The sequence below is a fragment of the Coffea eugenioides genome, chromosome 11 (genome assembly GCF_003713205.1).
Source record: "Coffea eugenioides isolate CCC68of chromosome 11, Ceug_1.0, whole genome shotgun sequence".
In the NCBI taxonomy this organism is placed as follows: Eukaryota; Viridiplantae; Streptophyta; class Magnoliopsida; order Gentianales; family Rubiaceae; genus Coffea; species Coffea eugenioides.
This window is the reverse complement of record NC_040045.1, coordinates 48,223,754-48,243,115: the sequence shown is the minus strand read 5'-3', so window position 1 is coordinate 48,243,115 and position 19,362 is coordinate 48,223,754. Positions and strand designations below refer to the sequence as shown.

Here is a 19,362-nt window from a genome sequence, read left to right as displayed (position 1 = left end):
TCTGCCGTAGGCAAACAAACCACGAGCCCCTTTTTTTTTTAAGCCTCTCAACCAAAAGCAGAGGTAACGTTTGTTTGGATAGAAATTATTTGTCAAAAAATTATTTACTTAATCAGAAACACAATTTTCAACCTACTTTTTTAATCTCATATACATTACATCTGAATAGTCACCATAATAATTATTTCAAATAATATTCTATGCAAACACCCAGATCCATAAATACCTCTCCAACTCCAACTCCGCCTTCCGAGAATGTTAATGCTTTTGACCAAAAAAAAAAAAAACTCCACCTTTGGAAGGTAATTGATTTCTCCACACACACACACTCTCTCTCTAAGATCGACTACACCCCAACTCCTTGGCACTCTTTTAGAGTTTAGTGTTCAAATGCGTTATAATTATTAGAAACGGACGCCATCCACAATCATTGCTAGTTGGAAGTGGGCTTTTCTTACAGCCCAAATAGGATGAGTTTGTTTGGTATGTTTTTGGGCCTGCTGCGACTGCCCAAGTGATAAGATTCCTCAATATCTGACCATTCCAACTCAGGGTCCAAGAAGATGAAATCAGTTTCCCGCTCAAATATTCCGCCCCCCTCATGGTTCATTATACTAACTCGGAACCTTTATTTTGAGTTTTGAAGTTCTCGACTTTAATACTCCTATTTCATTTTCATTTTGTTGTTTCTCGTTTGTAAAAATGCCGGAGGATATCGAGATGGAATCGGCAGCTCCTGACGACGAGGTAGCAGGCACCGGTTCTCATTCGACTCAGATGGGATCTAGAACTCCTAGGCTCTTCATAAAAGAGATGGTCATGAGAGATTTCAAATCCTACGCCGGCGAACAGCGCGTTGGCCCTTTTCACAAGGTTAGGGACTTAGGGTTGCTTTGCTTCACTCCTTTGCGGTGTTTAGCCTTTCTTTCTTTATTTTTTCCCTTAATCTTCCTGTTTTTGTTCTCTTTTAATTAAGTTCTGATACAGAGGTGTATTGAGCTTTCCTGTGCAGAGTTTCTCGGCCGTGGTCGGTCCAAATGGTAGCGGAAAAAGCAACGTAATTGACGCTATGCTCTTCGTGTTTGGAAAGCGAGCAAAACAGGTGAGTGGAGAACCTCAACTGTCAATTAGTTCAATTCACTAAGAAAACTGAATATGAATTTGGAGCATAATTGGGGATTTTTCTTCTAATTACTTGATCATGAAAGTTGTTTTTGATAAAGAAAATTGAAAGAACTAATAAATTAGAGCATCATTTGAGTTCTGGCGTAGCCACTAGGGCGTTAGGAAGCATATGCATAAACTTTAATTTTCCTATCTCGCATATCCTATATCATTGTCATAATTTTCTTGTCTTCAAACTGAAAAAATCGAAGCTTGATCCTGAAAGTCTTTGAAATACTTGCAGATGCGTCTCAACAAAGTATCAGAGCTCATTCACAATTCGACTAACCATCAGAATTTGGACAGTGCTGGAGTGTCAGTCCACTTTCAGGAGATAATCGATTTGGTAGTTGATTAAGTTATTTAATTGTGCATTAACATTCAATTTCGTTGGGCAGTAGATGTAAGGTGTCATTTCACTTGCCATAGGATGATGGGACATATGAAGCTGTCCCTGGAAGCGATTTTGTTATAACACGTGTTGCTTTTCGAGACAACTCCTCCAAGTACTATATAAACGACCGGGCAAGTAACTTTACTGAAGTCACGAAGAAATTGAAAGGGAAAGGAGTGGACTTGGACAATAATCGGTTTCTGATCCTTCAGGTTTGGATGTGTTCAATACTTTTATTTGAAAGGAAAAGGTGCTGAGAATGTTTGTAATGGCAATGAACGGAAGCGATTATTGTTTCTTCAGGGTGAGGTGGAACAGATATCATTGATGAAGCCAAAGGCACAAGGACCCCATGATGAAGGATTTCTCGAGTATCTTGAAGACATAATAGGAACTAACAAATATGTAGAGAAAATTGATGAATCATTGAAGCAGTAAGTTACTGAACTGTTTTCTGCCAAATGTGCTTTCTTTGAACTTTGATGCATCTCTTGGAGTTCTTTTTTTGAGCTAGGACATTGTTCCAGTCTACCTGAAACCTACTGCAGTTCTGACTTTTGAATGGAAGTTATTCCTGGTTGAAATTTCTCTTGTTGCTTCGGCTTAGCCTTCTTTTCTGTTTAAGGTCTATTGGAATCAGTTGGTTTACTTCTGTCCTATCATTTCTAAATTGAAGAAGCCAAAGTTGAATTTGTGCCCTAACTTATTTTTGCTTTTTTATGTATATTACCTGATGCAAGAGCATTGAATTTCTTTTGTGCCTTGTACTCTAAGATGTGTTTCTTTGCATTATAGGCTGGAAGCCCTTAACGAAAGAAGGTCTGGTGTGGTTCAAATGGTGAAGTTAGCTGAAAAAGAAAGAGATAGCTTGGAGGTACAAATTAGAGTTTTGCACAAATGGATGCTCTGTAACCATTGTTTCATTCAGTTATATCGAATGTGCATTTTATCAGGGGGTGAAAAATGAAGCAGAAGCTTACATGCTTAAGGAACTATCCCTGCTCAAATGGCAAGAGAAAGCTACTAATCTAGCCTGTGCAGATAACACTAAAAAGATTGAGGAACTGCAGACAAATGTTACCAGCCTGGAAGACAATCTTAAAACTGAACGGTAATGCTGCCAGACAATTTTTTGCTACTTGTTTATGTTTCTGCACTCCCACAAGAATGACGGTGTCACTTTTCAGGGAGAAAATTCAAGGAAACCACACAATGCTGAAGGAACTTGAAGCTTTGCACTTGAAATATATGAAAAAGCAGGAGGTCCTCCCTATATCTATGTAGTTGTTTTATCCTCCTTCGTCAGAAATTTGGTTTTGGTCTTGTTAAGGAACTTTTAAATGGCCATCTATTATGAAATCTTTTGACAGTTTGAATTCATAGCTTTTGCTACATATCGTTGTGGTTGAATTTGTAGTTTCTTGAATTTATGCCCTTACTTCCAAAAGATCTTGTTTGATTGGATAATTCAGGAACTTGATAGTGGACTCAGGAATTGCAAAGACGAGTTCAAGGAATTTGAAAGGCAAGATGTGAAGTATCGCGAAGATTTGAAACATTTGAAGGAAAAGATTAAGAAAGTAGTTGATAAACTTGCAAAGGTAGCCTAACTAAAGATATCATTAACTTGATAACGTATGAGAACATTTTCAAGTAGGGACCACATGCTTCTGTTTATCTACACTGCAGGATACCAGAAAAGTTGATGACACCAGGAAGGACTGCGAAGAGTCAACAAATCTGATTCCACAGTTAGAGGCAGACATTCCAAAACTGCAGCAAACTTTGATGGAAGAGGAGAAACTTTTGGATGAGATTACGGAAAACTCTAAAGGTGCTGTCTTCTTTTGCGAAGTAGATTTTGGTTTTACACGTTTAATTTCTGATGTCCCCTTCTCTTTGTTTTTCTTTTCTTATGAAGTTTTAATCACCTCCATCTCTGCTTTTCATTTATCATTACTTTCCCTATTTTCATTTCTGTTGAATCATGTGGAGGCATAATTTAAAACTTCTATAGTGCTGAAATTTAGTTCTTGCTCACATTGGAAAACTTCTGCATGTTTTTATCTCAGTATCTGTCAGATAGATTGTTAAGTTACTTTAGTTTCAATGATGCTGATTGATGAGACATCAAATTTATGTAGTTTGAATTGAAGACTTTCAGTACCTTGTATTTTGGCCTTAAATCCAGTCTTTGTGTTTTTCTCCATCCTACCATCAATTGCATTTTTTTTTGTTTTTAAGTTTCTCCAAGTCAGTTTCTGATTTGTCCTCTCTTCAATGTTTTCAATGAGCAGTTGAAACTGAGGTTTTCCACAAGGAGCTTGCTGAAGTTCGTTCTGAACTACAACCGTGGGAAAATGAACTGATTGAGCACAAAGGAAAACTTGAAGTTGCATGTACTGAAAGTAAACTTCTGAGTGAAAAGGTAAGTATCCTACCAAGATAAATTTCAATGAGCACATTAATTTAGTGTATAATACCTTAGGGCAAGCAGACGTATCCTGCTTGCTATTCCCTTGAGTTAATTTTCAGACTGCAGACTCAAATGTTCAAGAACTTTTTGGTATTTTACTGCTTATGTTTTGAAGCTCTTCCAGTGTCTGTTTGAAATGGATGGGATTTGCCTGATCATTGTGTTTGATCATTTCAGCATGATGCTGGTCGTGCTGCTTATGAGGATGCTCAAGAACAGATTAGGGAAATACATAGGAGAATTGATGCAAAGGTCTCAAGTATTACAAGCATCCAGAGTGAGTTACAGAAGAACAAGCTAGAGGCATTAGAAGCTCGAGGGGTTGAAAAAGTGTGTCTTTGATTTGTTGATTTTGCTTTCTTCATTTGTACTTACTTTGATAAGTTGAAATGCTGCGGCATTTGAAACTTGCAGAACTGCCTTGAAGAACAAGAAAATTTAGTTCTTCTCGAACAGGCTGCTAGACAAAAGGTTGCAGAGCTCATGTCCGTAATGAATTCTGAAAAGAGTCAAGGATCTGTCTTAAAAGCGGTATTGCGGGCTAAGGAATCAAATGCAATACCAGGAATATATGGTCGAATGGGCGATTTGGGTGCAATTGATGGCGAGTACATATTTTACTTTTATATTATTGTATATTTCAATGTCTCTTTTGTTGTTGCAAGTGAGTGAACTCTGTGCTAAACCTAGAATCTGGGTGCTAAGCATTTTCATGTACAGTATCTATCTATCATGAAAGCAAGGGAAACATATGAAGTAACTTCCTTTAAATTGATTTCTGACTCTTCAGTGATTCTAGTCTTTGAATAATAAAGTGGTTCCTGCTATCAAATGGAATTCTTTTTGTTATCCTCTTTTTCTTTGGCAATGGTTAAGTATTCTATTGGTGATTTGAGTAATGCTTGAAACATTTGCACTGTTATTCTGGTCTTGCAAAAGTGTACACTTCTGTGGCAATGTTTTGTTTTGCAGTACATATCTTAATCTGTTTGCGAAATGTTTTTGCAGCAAAATATGATGTTGCAATATCAACAGCATGTCCTGGACTTGATTATATTGTGGTTGAAACAACTGCAGCAGCGCAAGCTTGTGTCGAGCTCCTTCGGCGCCAAAACCTTGGTGTTGCAACCTTCATGATTTTGGTAGATTCTTGGTCTTAAACTAAGTGGTTTGCGCATGCAGTGTCCAAGCTTTTTGCGTTAATGATTTTTTCAGAACAGTTGTATTGAGTAGCCACGTGAGTGTCCTAATTGGCTTAATCTGTGCTGGTTTTATACTTGCATGCATTGTGGTGATTATTATAGTTCTAGATGTTCCCTAAGGCCTGCTTCTTTGATGACGTTTTTGCTTTGTTGTTGCTGTTGACACTGGCGATGCTGAACTTTTATGTACCAAGGGATCCGGTTATTCAACAATCCATTTCATTATCAGGCAATCCCATCTATATGTGAAAATGGACAACTGGCAACAGTTATTGCATCACTTTAAGGTTAAAGAAAATAAAACATCACTTTTGGGTATTGCAACTCATGACTTTGTGACAAGTTTGACATGTACAAAGCTTTAGTGGGCTATACTAATTGTGAAGATATGTATTTAATGTCTTTTAGTTGTCTAATTATTTGCCCCACTTGTTTTGCAGGAGAAACAAGCCAACTTTTTGCCAAGATTGAAGGAGAAAGTTAGCACACCTGAAGGAGTTCCCCGACTGTTCGATTTGATTACGGTTCAGGATGAAAGAATGAAACTTGCCTTTTTTGCTGCACTAGGGAATACTGTTGTTGCGAAAGATATTGATCAGGTTGATCATTACGTGTTCTGTGGGATATTTTCTTCTCTCAGTAGTTTGTAGGAACAGAATGTTCTGCCACTACTTCAGATTATCCATCATTAGAGAAGCTTGCAGAGGTTCTGAATGTCAAAATAATATTGCTACAAAAGTTCTGCAGAGTGCAGCGATATCTAAATTGACGTGGGGAAAGGCTTTTCATACTTTTGTGAAGCGTTAATTTTCTTTTTTCCAATACAACAAAGTTTAGTCAGGAGAACAGAAAGCAAATACTTTTTACTGTTGTCGTAACTTCTTGCATAAGCCTTGATCTTGTTGAAATACTGTCATTTCATGTGATTTTACAAGAAAAACAAATATATTATCATGCATTCTTCTCTGATTATGTAGGCAACACGCATAGCGTATGGTCGAAACAAAGAGTTCAGGCGTGTTGTAACTCTTGATGGTGCTCTCTTTGAAAAATCTGGTACAATGAGTGGTGGGGGAAGTAAACCCCGTGGAGGCAAGATGGGTACAGCTATACGAGCTACTAGTGTCTCTGCAGAAGTTATTGCAGATGCTGAAAAGGAGCTCTCTATGCATGTAGAAGGTTTAAATCATCTACGCCAAACAATTGCGGTTGCTGCAAAGCATTACCTGGCTTCAGAGAAAGCAGTTTCACATTTGGAGATTGAACTAGCAAAGAGTCAACAGGAGGTTCTGTCCAATTTGTTCATGTGCTATGACTGTTCCCATGTTGTGCTTGATTATCAGTTTAATGAAAATCAATTTTGTCTCAGGTTGACAGTTTAAAGTCACAGCTTACTGATCTGGAAAAGCAACTCGAGTCTCTAAAGTTGGCTTCTTTTCCCAGAAAAGATGAGGTTGATAGACTTGGAGAATTGAAGAAAATAATATCTGCTGAAGAAAAGGAAATAGATAGACTTACACAAGGTTCAAAGAAGTTAAAGGAGAAGGTAATGTGATTCTACAGTCTTTACTGGTCAGGCATCTTCGCCAATTTAGTTCCTTTTGATTTTTCTTGCAACATTTAGTTTTAACTATCTTTATGCGACTAATTAGGCTATGGAGCTTCAGAAAAAGATTGAGAATGCAGGCGGTGAAAGGTTGAAAATTCAAAAGTCAAAAGTTGATCGAATTCAGTCTGTAAGCTCTTGAAATAACCAAAACAGATGTAAGGTTCTGTTAATATGCTTCACAGTTACTGAAGCTACTTATTTGGCAGGACATAAACAAAAACAGGACAGAGATCAATCGCCGCAAAGTTCAAATCGAAACAGGTGAGAAAACAATAAAGAAACTGAGCAAGGGGATTGAAGAATCAGAGAAGGAGAAAGAACGGCTTAATGCACAGAAAGAATCATTGAAAACAACCTTCAAAGAGATTGAGCAAAAGGCATTTATTGTTCAGGAGAATTATAACAAGACACAGAAGGTTAAGCTTAATCTAACAATTTTTTCATTGGAAAGTGTTTAGTTCATGGTTGTTATGCTTCTTTGTTGTTTTTCTCTTTTCTGGCATTAGTTATAATGAACAAAGACTTGCTTTCAATAAATTGGAGAAATTTTCCTGTCCTGATATTGCAGCTAATTGATCAGCACAAAGATGTGCTGGACAAAGCCAAATCTGACTATGAAAAGCTGAAGAAAACTGTGGATGAGTTGCGGGCCTCAGAGGTTCTGTTATGCTGGCCTCTTTTTTGACTTTCACTCTCTAATATCTCTTGGGCATGACAATGTAAATACCATTGAGTGATGCAGGTTGATGCTGAGTACAAGCTTCAAGACATGAAGAAGATTTACAAAGAGCTGGAAATGAAGGGGAAAGGATACAAGAAAAGGCTAGATGATCTGCATATTTCTCTCACCAAGCACATGGAGCAGTAAGCAATTGAATCTCTCAACGAATTATTAACCCCCCCTGTCCTCATGATATATATGGATGAAAGTTTGTCTTTTATGTCCATTACACATTTTTCTCTTCTTTTTCTTAGAATTCAGAAAGATTTGGTGGACCCAGAAAAGCTCCATGCAACACTGACAGATGAAGTTCTTGGAGAGACTGGTGACCTTAATCGAGCTCTTGAGATGGTGGCCCTCCTTGAAGCTCAACTGAAAGAGATGAATCCAAATCTTGATTCGATTTCCGAGTATCACTCTTCGTCGATTTTATGAAGTAGGAATTTAAAATGTATTTCCTTAACTTCTGTGCTGAATAATTTCCACTCTGTCAGGTATCGGCATAAAACATCTTTGTACAACCAAAGAGTTGAAGATCTTAGTCAAGTTACACAACAGCGTGATGAGAAAAGGAAGCAATACGATGAATGGAGAAAGAGAAGGTAGGCTTTTGGTTCTTCTAATGAAGTATCTGTTTGCTTCAATCATGACAACTATATGTAGTTGTACATTTCAGGTTGGATGAGTTCATGGCAGGTTTCAACATAATATCATTGAAGCTAAAAGAAATGTATCAGGTCTGTTCAAGGAGTAGTTCGCAATCTCATTCGCTTTGTGTGCCCCATCTCCAAGCTTAGCTTTGTCTGTTGGATATTTGTGCTAGTTATCCAGAAGGCTGAATTACCAATACAACAATTTGGACTTTCTGAAATTTGCCTGAGCATAATAATAGGCTCTGCTACCCATGATGAAATACCATATAGGATTGATAAATTAGTTGGTGGGCAACTGGCTACCTGTGATTGTTCTCAAACTGTTTTCAGCATTTCTTTGAACTACACTGCTGCTAGCACTTTTCATTCATTGATGAAGGTCATTTTTTATTTTATTGCAGATGATTACTCTTGGAGGTGATGCAGAACTTGAGTTGGTGGACTCTTTGGATCCTTTTTCTGAGGGTGTTGTTTTCAGTGTCAGACCACCTAAAAAGAGCTGGAAAAACATTGCAAACTTGTCTGGAGGTGAAAAGGTATTTGGTTAGTTTTAAACCTTCATTGTTCTTCGGGCCTTTATTACATGGTATCCAACTAAGTCGATGGTTCTTTAAAAACTTATGTTTGGAGTCTAATCTTGTGAGTTGACTCTTAATTTCAGACTCTCAGCTCTTTAGCTCTTGTTTTTGCACTTCACCATTATAAACCCACTCCATTATATGTGATGGATGAGATTGATGCAGCTTTGGGTACGTTACGTGCCTATTACAGATGTTGCTTGGATTTTTTTTTATTTCAATTTTTCCCACAATTTGTCATCTTTTCCATGTTTTTGATTTCTTATTTCTTTATTTGTTGAATAGATTTTAAGAATGTTTCAATTGTGGGGCACTATGTGAAAGACCGGACCAAGGATGCACAATTCGTAATTATCAGGTACATTTGAAGGGGTCATATATCATCCTTTTTACATGCGTGAGCTGTTTCAAACTTTCTGTTCTGTGCAACAATGCAGCCTCAGAAACAACATGTTTGAGCTGGCTGATCGACTTGTTGGGATCTACAAAACTGACAATTGCACCAAAAGTATCACTATCAACCCGGGAAGTTTTGTGGTGTGCGGAAAGGCTGCTTGAGGCTTTTGCTTTGCATGTTGAATTTATCAATGTTGTTAACTCTCATGTCTCACTTGCCTTCTCTTGGCCAAGGTCGGACTGCATTGTGAGCTTGTAAGTTTGAATTATGTATTTATTGGCCAACATGTTTTAAATTATTGGTTTTGCCTTTCTTTAAAGCTTGTTAAAATCATCGGAAAAAGAGAAATGAAATGGAAAAAGTTGAAGCATGATAGCTGTCTTTGCGGTGGCATTTTGAGTTTAGCTGGGTTGTCCGGAGCTTACAGTACAGCCTCAAGTTCTGTCACTTGTTTATCATTTACCGTTTACTTAAATAGCCCCTTTACATATCAATTCAATTTGCAAGATACAAAAGTGTAATGTGCAACAGCCATACAAAGAAATTGTAGATTATCGGGGATTGTTGAGGTGTAACGTTAGAGTGAGTTGAGCGGGTCTTCATCTGCAATGCTTTCCTGATTGCTCCTCATTCGCCGGAGTTGAAATGAAAGCGAATTTGATATTGCGTGAACTGGCTTGTCCGTCACCCGAATGAAATTGTAGGACCATGCTCCAAGCAATGTTCCACATACAGGTCCAACAACGTACACCCAAATCCCCTCGTAGTAATTGCTTGCTATTGCTGGACCAATACTCCTTGCCGGGTTCATGGATCCTCCCGAGATTGGCCTATCGGAAACAAGGAAAGACAACATCGAAAGTATAAGCTCGGTTGTCATTCTACTTTCTTGGTGGAGGAAAGGAAGAAAGGAAGTTTTGGCTGCTGCGTATGAGCGGATACCAAGGCAAAGTTTACTTACCCAGCCAAAATGGAAGAAATGCAGACGGCGGAACCAACCGCAATACCTGCGAGCTCCCCTATCTGCATGAATCCAAGTGTGACAAGTATTACCGTGCAGTAGTGCTAATTGATCTGTTTGGACGGATATTAGTGCTCTTACTGCTTTGGTATCAGTTGCCACTGCAGAGGTGACGAACATCATAGAGAACGTCACAACTATTTCCATTACCAGAGCTTGAATGGTTGTTCCGGAAGGGGATGTAGTTCCAACATGTTCAATTGGGTGGAGCAATACGTGGAGTGTGAATCCAGCTGAAATTGCTCCTGTTAGCTGGGCTCCTGCATAAAACGGTACCTGTTGTAAATCCAAGTCCAGCGCTTTAGTTGTGTAGCACTTGCGTGTCAAAGACTGATAATTACACATGTAGGAACCATAAACTAACTCACATTTGAAGACTTATTTAGAATTACCTTTCTTTTTCTTTTTCTTTTTTTCCAATGAAGAGCCCCTAAGAATATTATACTTTGTACCACTTAATTTCCTTAACGTTTTAACAAGATAAACAATTGATGATCTTTCCCACGAAACGTTACTGTGAGGCCACTAGTTCCTTTTGGCGCTCGCATTGATGATAGGATTCAAAGTATTAATACCTGGGCCACGCATCCAATAATTACAGGAACCCAAGATGGATGGACGTGCGAGCGGAGAACGAGACCCAAAATGGATGATCAACCAAGAGGTTGTGTGGTTCCACTCTCATTTTTAATGAAATTTCAGAAGGACCCACAAATTTTGGATCCCACAAAAATGAAAAGCAAACAGAGAAATTAAATAAAGATATTGACGAATCCAATCTGCATTTTGTAATTATCTGGAAGCTGCTAGGCAGCACTCTGTTTTTCTTTTTTCTTTTAACCATTGTTAAAAAGCTTCTTAGGAGATTATTATCTCTACCCAAACAAACTTTAGGTTGTAACCAGACAAGAGGATTCTACATCCAGTCAACCACTGAAACCAACCTGTATGGGAAAGAGTTTGACTTAAAATGGTCGTTTCCTTGTACAAAAAGACAAAAATGTTCTGCTTCCGGAATTAAAGAGGGCAAAATATTAGACTACTTCGACGTATCTCTATTGTCTGAGTTTCTTCAAGCCAATGAGGAAATGTCTTGATTGAGTTTTAAAATTGAAAAATTTTGTGGGTTTTGTATACCAATCACCAAGCACATCCCAGGGCATATGATATGATAGACCTAGTTGGTAGTTACGAAGTAGAATAAATTCATGGAGAATATTCTTGATTTTTTATACAGCTGTGGACGCTCAAGTACAACAAATTGTGACGTCTTGATTCTCAAACCAAGCACTCATAGAATGATTATTCAGAAATGATTATTATTCATTTTACCCCAAAAAAAAAATTAAAGAATTATTATTCAGAAAAATATTCCTTGTTCTCTTATTTTATTTTAAATTTTTTAATGCAGATGTCGCTGTTTTTGTAACTTAGGGTTCGTAAAGCCAAAGAAAAAATTTGTGATGATCAAGTAACTCAAATAGACGAGCTCTGCCACTATCAAAAAGCGAAAAAAAAAAAAAAAAAAGAGAAAGAGAGAGCAAAAGATCAATTCAGCGATTGCCCCTACCAACGGTAACTTGCAAGAGCAGTGAAATTGGAAGATGGAAGAAGATGCAATAAAATACTACTAGTAGAAGAGAAAAGAAGAGCAGAGAGTTAGATAGGGGGCTCACCTGCTTCCATGGGAAGTGTCGGACAGCAGCAAAAGCCAAGGTGACAGCAGGGTTCATGTGGGCACCGGAGATATGTCCAACTGCATAGATCATAACGGTGACGATGAGTCCCCCGGCCACCGACGCTCCCAGCTTCGAGACTTTGTGTTCGTCGCTCGCGCTTAGAGCCGCCGAACCGCATGTCACGAATACCAACAGATACGTCGCTATTATCTCCGCTGTAACCTACGCTACACTAACCTCCCACATCTCAGTCATTCATCACAAAACTCACAATTCACAAACTTGGCCAGAATTGATAATCACTATGAATTTTTGTTTTTGTTTTTTTTAAATTATGATTCCAAAATCTGATGTTTGATTTGAGTCAAGGTAGAAAACTCAAGCAAGCAACCACCGGAAACCCTACGCTGGACAATAAATAAGGAACATTGCATGCATGCGGGTACGAAGTACAAATTTTAAATCTAAGCTGAATCATGCTTTGTAAAGGTCCATTAGGTGAATGGTTATCGAATATGAATGCTTGTAAACTCGAATAAAAGGTAAATATTAAACGGATTAGATGCCCTTTTTTTTTTTTTGGTTGGCATCTCACTCGCATATTATAGGCTTAAAGTGTATACTACCTTCCTGATAAATCCAGGCGGACAACATTCTCCATACAGTCTCCCAAGGTTACTACTCAAAGGCATCTGCGATATCTGCTGTCTTTCGGTTGAAACCGTTCCATGTTCCTCTTTTCTGGAAGAAGCATTGACCTTTGCCTGCCCATTCTCCATGAATCTCTGAATATATGGGGGGGCAGCAAATTAACTTGCTTCTTCAAATACAAGGAAAACCAATTGAGCTTCTTCAAGCTAGAGCGAGGAAGAGATTGACTCGCGCCTCCAAGTAAGTTGTCTAATGTGGCGTACGGTTGATTTATATACACTTGAATACCATCTTCAACCTTTTCTATATATATATATAGATATATAACAAGACCAGGACTGCAATAATACCAAGCGGTGCCTTGGAGATTTTAACGTATGTTGAGTTAGGGGAAAAGCTTATTAGATGATCACATATCCTTTCCCAACCTCCACATCGGGAATAATGGACGACATGTCCCTCGTACATTTTTATTTGCCAATTTGGCTTCAGATTCCCTTGTCTGAATATGATGCTGTGTTTCCACTATTACCTAACTAGTACACTTCTCTTTCATATAATATGGTAACATGTGTGAGTGTTTTTTTTTTTTCCCCCTTGAAAAAGTAACACGTGTGTTTCAAACTTCCAGAAAACTAATAATATATGTTATCCGAGACAATAGAATCAGTGCGTGGTATAGTCAAATTGCCATAATATTATTGGGCACTACGATCCTCATCAAAGGACTTGATATGTTACGGGTTATATAGATCCAGAAACTTTTATTACGCGTACAACTCAAATCATAAACTACATATAGAGGTCTTTCCAATTGTCCATGTTCGACAGAATCCGCTTTTTAATATTTTTTTTTTTCACTGCTTTTGAGAATCTTATAACAAGAAAATCCATCCAAGTATTAATAATAAAGAATAGAAAGACGATAACTAAGGAAAATATCAAGTTATTAAGTCCCACTACCATTCTAGAAGGGATACAAAGTCGCCTACCGCCTTTTGAACGGTTATATCAAAAGAGAAACCTAATGTTACACGCACCAGATGGGGGTCAAAAAAAAAAAGAAAAGAAAAGAATTCCGGTCGTCACTTTGTTGCATTGTACTGTTAAATCGAAAGTTAGGAGTACAGATTAATGCGGAGGAACAGATGGCCCAATCATTTTGAGTGTTTGCTGATGTCGGAAAGTGGCGGAAGGTTGTAGCAGCTTGGATTGGAAGTCCTTCATTACTAAATGGCAACGGCTATCTCGTCCCAACGTCGTCAAGGTTTTAAATGGCAAAGTTAGGGGGTGAACGAACATTCATGTTTTGATTTTGGAGCAAATTCCGTTGATTAATTCTTCCAAATGCGCCCGTCCTAATGATATAGAATTTACCTCAAGTATCAATAAACGCTGTTGCCATGGAGGGCATTGTCCTTGCGTTGCTTGATCTACACATGTCGGTCCAATGATCAGGACGGCTCTTAGGTTCTTTTCGGCTTTCAGATTCGTAGTTCGAATTCTGCGCTTAATAGAAAGGGGTTTCGAATTCGGTTGTTGTCAGAAGCCCAACACTCAATCAATGCGGGGTGGTTATGTGGATCTGCTGAATGTGTTTTATGTCATGGTGAGGAGGAAACTATGGACCATCTGTTTTTCATGTGCCCCGTGTCCGCAGCAATATGGGCTAAAGTACATGCATTGTGCCCTGTAAACAGAGGATCATGCCCTGGTGCTTGGGAATAGAATGGCTAACTCAGCTTTAGAGCAGCAACTCTTTTATTGACAGAATTCAAAGGTTGGCCCAGGCCATGACGGTCTATCATGCATGGCGAGCAAGAAATCGGGTAATGTCTCAGCAAGTCCCTACCTCTCCCACTGGCATCATGAATAGTATTGCATGGCGTGTTAGTATTTCTTGGTGAGGAGTTCCAAAATCAAGAGTTAGCTGGTGTTTAATCGTGGAATGGGGGATTACTCACAAGTTTTTTGATCATGAGTAGATAGGCTCTGGTTGTTCTTTAAAATTTGTATGGTACATATGTGATAATATGATGAATAGGCAGCTATCTGCTGCATTGGGTAAATTCCTTGCCCTATTCAATAAAAGCTTCACATTTGCTCCAAAAAGAAAAAAAATAAAGGACTGCAAGACCAACAATTCCATGATGAAAACAGCTGAGCTAGGTTAAAGGAAAATCAAGATTGAAATCACCAACAAACAAACTATTGATTTAGATTATGGGCGCAGAACACCAGAGAGTTGAAGTACAGCTACAATAGCGGATGGTGTTGATTCCACTATTACTCTCCTATAGGATTTAAGTTTGTGGGTTAATTACACTTTGCTCCTTGAACTTGAGCCATATTGTAACCCTTTGCCCCCATACACTCTATACACTTTGCCCCTTGTTGCCAACTTTCGGACGGGGTAAGATGAAGTTCTAGTTTTCATGACCAAAATATCCATAGCTAATTCTCATACATACATAATAACTATAACATAATAAACACCTATCTCTATAATAGTTGTTAAATGCATTTAAACATAATTATACTATGAAGTTTGCTCTTTTAGCACTAAAATGAATTAGATAATCTACAAAAAAAAAAAAAGTCTTAACAACTCAATATGTTTATCTTAATGTCAATGGAAATACATATTTTAAATCAAATAACATTAATTAGTGCATTTAAAATGAAAATTATTTGTTTATATTTTTTATTGTAGCACTTTTTAATGTATTTTATGTGAGATAAAAATATAATTAAAAAAATGTATTAAGAAGTTTACTTAGAGAATCTTTATTTTTTTTAAAAAAATATCGAATTCAAAGAAAATACAAAGCAAGGTATGAATACAACATAAAAATACCAAATAGCATCTTATTGACTCATCAAAAATTTGTGAAAGTTGCAAGGTAAACAAAAATTATTAAAACCAATTTGTTTACAATTTGAAGGAAGAAAGATAAACGCCGGAAAACTTGTGGAAAAGTTTGATGAAATTTCAAATTCTTTTTCTCTCCATAATACAAATTTTCAATTATTTGGTCTTTTACCATCTTTTATTTTTTAAATTTTTTTTAGATATGTGACTTTGTATTTTTTCTAATGAGATGTTTTGTATTTCAATTAAGAGTATATCATTATTTTAGAACCGTTATGCATGCACGCTAATGTCATTCTGTTAAAATTTTGGATGAAGAATTAACCATTAACATTTGACTGGTCAATGAAGGAAGCGAAGTGTATATATTTAAAGTTTATGGGAGAAATGTGTTATAAAGTGTGAAATTCGGGGGATCCAATCTTACCAGAATGAAGAATGGAGGAGACCCCAAGATTTGGTGGCAGATTTGGCGCAGGCAGGCACGACAAGTAAAACCCATGAAAAGGGGAAAAAAAAGGACACGTTCTGACTTCTCATCCGCACAATGGCGAGAGGGAGAGGTTTCCAGCAGCGAATGCCAGCCGTTGATATAGCAAAGGAACAAAAGATACTGCGAGGTGTTGGGTTAGACAAGCACGTGGTGCGATAAAGGAGGAGTAAATAGGACAAAATTTGGCTGCCAAAAAATTTGACTGAGGAGGATGCAGGAGGAGGAGGAGGGCTTTTCGTTTTTCCAGCAGTCCTGGATTGCTGTGTTTTTCGGAGAATAACACCAAAATTAAATGGGGGCGTAATCGCCAACAAGACAACAACAAAGGGCAAAAAGAAAAATGAAGCTGAAAAACACGGAGAAATTTTTTTTTTTTTTTTAAATTTAAAAAAAAGGAAATAAAAAAAATACAGAGATCCATGCAAATTGCAAAGGCAACGACCACCAAACTCAAATGCCCAATTGCCGATGGGCTCTTTCAGTTTCATGCAAACAAACAAAACTTTCCAATCATCTCTCCTGCCCGGATCCTATCATGTTGCGTCTATTCATCATTCTTGTTATTGACCGAACTGGCGGCCACAAACTGATCAGCAAACTTTAGTTGAAAACATTTAATTTGATTAGCCTGAGGCTTGAGAGCCTGACCACCAAGGCAGGCGTTAGACAGATTCATGATCATAGGACCTCTATCTTCTCTCTATTAGTTTTTCTCCCTCCCTGCATCCCTCTCTCAGCAAGCAAGTAATGTGGTGCAAATAATTAACAGTACGTAGTACTGAGCGAGTAAATTATGGATCCTGAAGAACCAGGAAATGGTTTCTCAAGCAGGACCATTCCTCTCCTGGTTAGCAGCACTAGCAGTAGCAGCAGCAGCAATCACACCAGGGATCCCATTATTATCCACTCCCTTTCAACGTCGGGCAATACCTCTTTTTATAAAACTTGTTTCAACGGCCTCAACGCTTTATCAGGTCAGGTTCTTCTTCATCTTCCTTCCAGTCCTCTTCTGTTTATTTACTTCTTACTGCATCATCCAATCCTCCCTCTTCTCTCCTCCTTGTAGTTTGATTTTATTTTCCCACTTAAGCCTTGTTTTTCAATTTTATTAAAGAATCCAACTTTGTTTCAGATTTGTTACGCTTACGCTCATGAAATTATTTATGGTCCGTAATGATGTGTGGAGTTCGCCTGGAAAACTTCCAGTGTGATGTTAAAAGCGGACGGTATATTCTGCTTACTCATATTTTTAGCAGATGCATGTCCATTATATATCCTTCACCATCCTGCTTTCAATCACACACTTCAGTCTTTTATCCTCAACCACTTATTTCTGAATTCCGTCTGCTATAATTTGTAACCCTATAACACCGTGCTCGGTTATGTGGAGTTATAATCTGAAATTTCAAAACGCAAAAACCATTTGTGTCAAAATTCAACGACGCTTGTATGTAAAATTCAGTGTCACGCCTAGCATGGTTTCGTTCTGGTGTGAATGACTTGCTTGTGAAATTTGTTACTTTACTCTCTTTCCTTCGTTTAAAGTAGTTGCAAGCTACTTTATTTCAGGAAATTATGTCATAGGCTGGTAATTTGGTTCCAAAGTTAAATCGCTAGGTAATTCGTGCTTGTTGTTCAGGAGTTGGAATACTCTCAGTACCATATGCCTTGTCATCAGGCGGATGGTTCAGCTTGATGCTACTGCTAGTTATTGCATCCTCTGCTCTTTATACTGGCTTGCTTATCCAGAGATGCATGGATATGGATCCAAGCATAAGGAGCTACCCCGATATCGGTGAGCGCGCATTTGGGGCAAAAGGAAGAGCACTTGTATCCATTGTAATGAATACTGAACTCTATATGGTGGCAACCGGTTTCTTGATTCTTGAAGGAGATAATTTATACAACTTGCTCCCCGATGTCAATTTCGAAATTGGGGGTCTTAAAATCGGAGGAAGAGAGAGCTTTGTTATCATGGTTGGCCTTATAATACTGCCTACTGTTTGGTTGAACAACATGAGCATCCTTTCTTATATTTCTGCCAGCGGAGTTGTAGCTTCTCTCCTACTTCTTTGTTCAATCTTCTGGGCTGGGGAGTTTGATGGCATTGGATTTCATCACAAGGGAGTTCTAATAAATTGGAGCGGAATTCCTACTGCTGCGAGCCTTTATTCCTTCTGTTACTGCGCTCATCCAGTTTTTCCCACCTTGTACACTTCCATGAGAGATCAGAGACAATTTTCCAAGGTTATGCGATATCAACACCTAATTTCCTAATTTCCTGTGCAAGTCATTCAACACCTGCTGAGTTACTAGCTCAACTTCTGTTGCAGGTTCTGGGAATATGCTTTCTTGTATGCACTATTTCGTATGCATTGATGGCAATTGTGGGTTACCTGATGTTCGGTTCAGAACTCATGTCTCAAATAACATTGAACCTTCCAATCGACAAGATTAGCTCGAGAGTGGCAATATACACCACATTGGTCAATCCCATAGCCAAATATGCTCTGATGGTAATACCAATTGTGAATGCCATTGAGACTAGGCTGCCGTTAAATTGTCATAAAAGGTCATATAGCCTCTTCGTCCGAACCAGCCTGGTCCTTAGCACCGTTATTGTGTCCCTGGCCATACCGCTTTTTGGGTATCTCATGTCACTTGTTGGAGCATTTCTTAGCGTCACAGCCTCCGCCATACTTCCTTGCCTGTGCTTCTTGAAGATTTCTGGCATTTACCAGACATTAGGTCTTGAGCAGCTGGTAATAGTCGGCATTGTCTTGATGGGCATTTCTATTATGATAGTTGGAACCTATACATCTGTGATGGAAATTGTAATGCATTTTGTAACGTGACTTTTACCCATTCAAGGTAATTCCCTGATTCACTGGCACGGATGTTAATATTTTTTGTGCTCAGTTGTCATGATTGGAAAAATGATTACAAAAATTGAAAAGGTGCAGGCCAGGGGACGTGATACTGTGTGGATGTTTGTGGTTAAAGAAGTAGAGAGGAGAGTTGGCACACACTGTTGATGTTGACGAACCATAGAGGATGGGCATCTCTTACATTCCACCTCTGGCCCAGGCCCAATTTGAGTGGCAGCCCAGAATCCTCTAAGGGTGGGTGATGATAGTAAATCTTTTTCACTCATGCCAAGAAGAGTAGCCAGGGATAATCTTCTAGAAAAAGATCATAGAAAGGGGGTTTGATGGATCGAATATCCTAGAAAGGAGTCAAAAGGTCATTCAGCTTTTCAGAAATTCAGTGGTAGTACGATTCCTGAGAGGATCATTAGCTTCGCGCCCATGATTGCCCCATGCTGTTAATTGTGCAGAAAATTTGAAAGGAAAATGGAAACCGATGGTCCAATAATAAAAACACAACAGAGAGAGAGAGAGAGAATGAACATTTCTAAAGTTGCATAATTGATAGTCCCATTCAATACAGTA

General features: G+C 38.3%; 3 protein-coding genes across 3 annotated transcripts; 2 read left to right on the top strand and 1 right to left on the bottom strand.

Annotated features, from left to right (window-relative positions):
• Positions 1 to 715: 715 nt before the first annotated feature.
• On the top strand, positions 716 to 9,573 carry LOC113753364 (structural maintenance of chromosomes protein 4). Its single transcript, XM_027297498.1, has 28 exons — positions 716 to 873; positions 1,013 to 1,102; positions 1,409 to 1,510; positions 1,594 to 1,770; positions 1,862 to 1,992; positions 2,354 to 2,432; positions 2,512 to 2,669; positions 2,746 to 2,821; positions 3,031 to 3,159; positions 3,248 to 3,392; positions 3,856 to 3,986; positions 4,212 to 4,364; positions 4,449 to 4,638; positions 5,043 to 5,176; positions 5,677 to 5,835; positions 6,214 to 6,522; positions 6,606 to 6,782; positions 6,889 to 6,972; positions 7,052 to 7,261; positions 7,414 to 7,503; positions 7,588 to 7,709; positions 7,821 to 7,976; positions 8,061 to 8,168; positions 8,243 to 8,303; positions 8,621 to 8,755; positions 8,881 to 8,968; positions 9,083 to 9,155; positions 9,235 to 9,573. The coding sequence occupies exons 1-28, from the start codon at positions 721 to 723 to the stop codon at positions 9,353 to 9,355; spliced, it is 3,741 nt and encodes a 1,246-aa protein (XP_027153299.1). The 5' UTR covers positions 716 to 720; the 3' UTR covers positions 9,356 to 9,573.
• Positions 9,574 to 9,757: 184 nt separating this feature from the next.
• On the bottom strand, positions 9,758 to 12,673 carry LOC113752793 (aquaporin NIP2-1-like). The gene is made up of 5 exons (XM_027296852.1): positions 12,521 to 12,673; positions 11,892 to 12,116; positions 10,297 to 10,491; positions 10,156 to 10,217; positions 9,758 to 10,024 (listed from the first exon to the last, which is right to left on the bottom strand). The coding sequence occupies exons 1-5, from the start codon at positions 12,671 to 12,673 to the stop codon at positions 9,772 to 9,774; spliced, it is 888 nt and encodes a 295-aa protein (XP_027152653.1). The 3' UTR covers positions 9,758 to 9,771.
• Positions 12,674 to 16,495: 3,822 nt separating this feature from the next.
• LOC113753129 (amino acid transporter AVT1I) lies at positions 16,496 to 18,803 on the top strand. Its single transcript, XM_027297225.1, has 3 exons — positions 16,496 to 16,884; positions 17,550 to 18,157; positions 18,244 to 18,803. Exons 1-3 carry the CDS (start codon positions 16,704 to 16,706, stop codon positions 18,763 to 18,765), a joined length of 1,311 nt encoding a protein of 436 aa, XP_027153026.1. The 5' UTR covers positions 16,496 to 16,703; the 3' UTR covers positions 18,766 to 18,803.
• The last annotated feature ends 559 nt before the right edge of the window (positions 18,804 to 19,362 follow it).